Source organism: Bidens hawaiensis, unplaced genomic scaffold, assembly GCF_021521415.1.
Source record: "Bidens hawaiensis isolate Kalapana, Puna unplaced genomic scaffold, B.hawaiensis_p1.1 tig00032431_1, whole genome shotgun sequence".
Classification (NCBI taxonomy): Eukaryota; Viridiplantae; Streptophyta; class Magnoliopsida; order Asterales; family Asteraceae; genus Bidens; species Bidens hawaiensis.
In genome coordinates this window covers 189658-194809 of record NW_027495523.1, presented here as the reverse complement: position 1 = coordinate 194809, position 5152 = coordinate 189658, and the positions used below count along the sequence as shown (strand labels likewise).

General features: G+C 37.3%; 1 protein-coding gene across 1 annotated transcript; it reads left to right on the top strand.

The window, feature by feature from the left end:
* The first annotated feature begins 238 nt into the window (after positions 1-238).
* Positions 239-4662, top strand: LOC143583497 (uncharacterized). The gene is made up of 6 exons (XM_077065790.1): positions 239-774; positions 1505-1622; positions 1894-2246; positions 3109-3207; positions 3290-4216; positions 4283-4662. Exons 1-6 carry the CDS (start codon positions 239-241, stop codon positions 4416-4418), a joined length of 2169 nt encoding a protein of 722 aa, XP_076921905.1. The 3' UTR covers positions 4419-4662.
* The last annotated feature ends 490 nt before the right edge of the window (positions 4663-5152 follow it).

The window sequence follows — 5152 nt, the reverse complement described above, 5'->3', positions numbered from 1 at the left end:
CCCTGATGTGGACTTATTTTCCTCCCTTCTAAGGGCCAAACAACCCAAAGCCCATCTACAACTAGGAACAAATAATTTCCAGACCAGTGAAGTGATTCTCATCTCAGGGTTGTGATTCTCATCTCAGGGTTTAAGCTGCTGCTGCTGCTGTTGCTGCTGCTGCTACTTCATCAACCATGGAGGTTTATTAACAACTTATAAAGCTCCCATTTTTACAGAAACCCCCTTACCTTCCCAAATGGGTTTATTATCTCACGTCCTCCGTTCCCATCGCTTCATTCCCAGAAGCCGTAGTCTCCACACACCCATCTTCACATTTTCATCCAATTCCAACGAACCAAACCCTAAACCCACTTCCCTTTCAGCTCGCATGAGCTTTGTTTTCGACCAAATCGATGCCATCGAGAAACAGCGCTCCCAAAAAGACGAAACCCTCCAACGAATTCGCGCCTGGCGCCAGTCCAAGAAAGAAAACCAAGAACAAACACGACCCGATGAGGAGATTCGGGTTTTGGAAAGTAAGGAGAAGGGGTTGCTGGGTAAGGAAGTGGAGTTGGTGCATCCGTGGCCCGAGTGGATTGAATTGATGGAGAGGCTGGCTCAGCAGAATTATTTTGATTGTAGGAGGAAAGATGAAGGTAAGCTGATTTCGGATTCCGGGCTTGGTGATGGTGGCGGGTTTATGGCGGAGGAAGGTTTTGATTTTACTAGGGATTGGAAGACTGTGCAGACTGCTGCTCTCAATTTTGGGAAAGATAGGTTTGATATTTTGAGGTCAGTTAGGTTCTCTTTCAACATTTTCGTTACCAACAAACAGGAACAAAGTTTTCTCTTCATTTAATTAAACCAACACAAACATGCCCTCGGTCGGCCTACTGTTTATATGAAACCTGTTAGATATATTATTTTCTTTGATGTTTGTATTAGAGGATTACCTGTGTTTCACTTTAATTCTGACTTAGCTTTTTTAAATATTTATAGAAAATGACTGGTGGTCACTTGTAACGGACATCATTGCTCTTCTATCATGCACTAAAACCTAACTTTGATCTAGAGAACATCAATATTATTTCATCTATGGCAAATGAATATAATCCATAAACAGTAATTTTGTAGTAACATTGTACAATGCATGCTTAAAATCAGTTTGAAACAGTGGCATATCAGAGCAGAATCAAAGTCAAAGGTGACTAATGGCTTCTTTGATCTTATCGAACACTGCTGATTGTCACTAATAGGGTAGCTTGCTTTGAGCTTATAGTGTTTTAAAAGTGTTCTTAATAATAACAAGTGTTTCATGAAACTGTTAAGAGAAAAAGCATTGCATTATTTAAGCTTGATTTGTTCTTAATTATAATACAACTTTTACAGTGTTATAGTTTAAAAGCTTTGTGATTAGACGATAAGAAGTGTTCATTTATCTTTTTCTGTAGATAACTAGATATCATTGTTTTGTGCATATTATTACTTTTCTGAGATGCTTGACTGTAAAATTTTATTTCAGATCATTATCAAGAAAAGATATACAACTTTTAGTTGGGTATGGTTGCCCGAGTCCCGACAAGAAAGTTGTGTTTTCTTCAAAGTTGTTGAGGAAACATGCTCATCTTGATGAAGGAGATGTAAGTTTTACCATTGTTTTATAATTAGTTTGTTTCTTGTTAGTTGTATCTTATGCTCTATTCAAATGTATGTCTACATGTTTTTTAACCTCCATTAATGTTTGGTTTATACATGATTATATGTAGTTTGTCTAATAACATAATTACTATCAATGAGAACGCAAGAAATTTTGATTCAATTTCCTAACTTTTATTATACTTCTATAGGATTTAGTTTTATGTTTGCAATGTTTTAAATAATGTTTAAATTAATGCGGGGCTCATATTCCAGGTTTGTAGTTCATGCAGTTTAAGGAACACTTGTGAACGGGCTTATTTGCTCACAAATAAAGAAGACGAAGCACGAACCATTGACATCATGCGTGTGCTAATGACATACGGGTTTGATCCGGTAAACGGATCGGTTGTAAACGACTCACTTTTAAAGAAAAAGGCATTAAAGGGTGCGGTACGTAAGTTACTTCATGAAGTGGTGAAATTGAGTGGAATTCCAATAGATCCAAACCTGGCCCCACCAATCATCAAAAGACCGCCTCCAAAAGTCAAACAAGCACCGCCTCCTCCTAAAAGACGGGTCGGTCGTGATGATGTTGAGATGAAAAAGGGTGATTGGCTTTGTCCAAAGTAAGTTGAGTACACATTATAATATAATATGTTGTGAGTTTGGTGGAGTACAAAATGGTTAGCATGAAAAATGGGTTCAGATCAAAACGATCAAGTTTTTATGCAGATCAACTTGAAACACTTAATTCCCAAGTTTCAAAAAAGGCTTGTAAAAATTAGCATGTTAAGTATGATATGCAAAGTTTATATCATTTTACTGGTCTTCTACTTCTTTGAATAAAATTAAGTGGAAAAAGAATGGGCAACAGATCAAACATGCAAAATCTAGGTGTGTGCATGAAACCGAAATAATCCGTGTAAACAAACAAATCAATTTTTCGGTTCGGTTTCGCATCAACTAAAAAAACTATCTGGAAAAACCCGTTTTTAGTCATTTATAAATGATGTAACCCAAAGCTTTTAGGTACAAATGTGTAATTATCAATTTATCATTACTTAACAAAAAATCTAGATCCAAAGTTTATAGCCCAAATTAATCTTTTTGGGACTTTTTCTTTGTTTCAAAGTTTTCAAGCCCAGATTATAACTAGAAAAAAAACCCAAAACTGAGCTGAACCCATTGTGCAAAACAGAAACCGAAAAGTGGAAAAACCAAAACTGAACTGTTTTTAAAATCACAAGAACTGAGTTTTCAGTTTTTGATTCAGTTTTAGCTCAAAACCGACTCAAACTGACCCATGCACATCCATGGTGAAACAGGGTGGGTCGGCCCAAAAGTCCAAAACAAAATTTTCCAAATTTTTTAGGTTATGTAACTATTGTGTATTTGTGTTAAATATGAGTACACGAATTGTTTCTTTCAGTAATATGTTTTTTTAATATATGATTCATATTACCACGTATAATTATGAAATTTTGTCAGGTGTGACTTCATGAATTTTGCAAAGAATACTGTATGTTTACAGTGTGATGCCAGGCGTCCAAAGAGACAACTGCTTCCAGGCGAATGGGAATGCCCCGAGTATGTAGTTTAATGATAATATATTAAACTAATTATTATTCATGTGCACGTTAACTTACACCATAAGTCCATTTATTCTCAGGTGTAACTTCTTAAACTACAGAAGAAACATGGCATGCTTCCACTGTGAATGCAAACGCCCACCAGATGAGTTCACCGAAAGTCCAACACGAGAAAGTCAACACAGTCAAAGGTCAAGGTTTGACCATGGGCCAAGCAGAAAAGATGTATCCGATGCATGGAACTTTGACTTTGATGAAAATGAATCCGATGGTGCCGAAGTCGCTGCTTTTGAGTATGCCGATTCAAGAAAACTAGATCAAGATTTGACAACCCCCCGACCCGATAATAATAGTTTTAACCGGAGGCCCGTAAGGCCTCAAGAATCAGAATATTTTGTTGATAAACCGGGAGTTGGGTTTGATGATTTTGATGATGAGGAAGACGATGATGTCAATAGTTATGAGGTGGATACAAAACCGAGCAGGTCTTCGGTTAACTTTTCTGATATTGATGTTGATTCTGAGCCCGAAGATGAGGATTATAATCCAAGAAACAAAAGGGTATCAAAAAATTCTAAAAAAGCTGCAAAATTTGAAGATGGTCATGTGGATTTCAATTCAGATGATGATCTACCTGTTCATCCAAAGTGGAAATCGAGTCATGTTGCTGATTTTAAACACAAAAGTAGGGGTAAAATGGGGATGAAGTTCGGTTCAGATGAGGATTCTGATCTTGATTCAGGTGTTGAAGACCAGAGTGATGATGATTTCCCACGTAAGCGTGTGGGACGAATGAATAATACACGGTCAAACGATTTCCAGAAAGTCAAGCATGACTTTTCGGATGAAGATGATGACTTTAGCAGAGGTAAATCAAGAGGAAAGAAAGTATTTTCTGATAGAAGTAAACATTCTGCAAAGAGTTTTAGAAATGAGTCGTATGAAGGCGGTTCAAATGGTTTTAGGAACCGTAGACAAGAAAGTTTTGGTGATAGACAGCCTCGAAGGTCGGATAGGGGTCATGGTTCATTTGGATCAGGGTCGGATAGTTTTGGTGATAGACAGCCTCGAAGGTCGGATAGGGGTCGTGGTTCATTTGGATCAGGGTCGGATAGGGGTCGAGGCTCATCTGGATCAGGGTCAGGTGCGGTTTCTGACAGTTATTTAGACCATGAAAGGTTTAGCAGGCCAAGGGTGAATGTAAGGTGATCGGGATTCATTATTAGACACGCTAGCAATCTAGACAATCATGATCATCGTTGTCATTGTCCATTTCTTGACCTCTAATTGTTGATCTTTGGCCCGACTCTACCAGGCCCGAGAAAGCAAAACCTTTTCACTTATGAAATGTAAGAACTTTTGGGAGTCGATGGTGATTCATGTGCAATTTAGAACAGTTTTGTTGGTTTTGTTATGGGTTTGTACATTTCTAATTAGAGAAATATAATTGGTTGATAGCATTATAATAAGGTTCATTAGAATTTAACTATCCCTATTCAGTTTATTACCAGTGGCGGTCCAAAATTTAATAAATTTGGCCCCCAATGGTCATCCGTTAAAAAAACTTAACGGGGTTAGTTTTATGCTGACATGTAACCTTACTAGCACATGATATGGATTTTAATTTCTTTTTTACATTTATTTTAACATGGTTAATTGATTACATGAAAATGGCCACAGTAAAACCCTCTTTTTTACTTCATCTTTCTTTACCAATTGAAACCCTAACTCTTTAGATTGAGAGCCGACGTGAATGAAAATCCCCTTCTTACTTCATCATCTTTACCAATAGAAACCCTAACTCTTTAGATTTAGAGCCAACATGAGTTCTTCATCATCATCTACCCCCGTTCAATCCCATACACATAAAATCTTTAGACTTGGGCGCCATCATGTATTGTAATCATGACATGGTTGCAATCACGAGAGTTGCTGGAAATCGA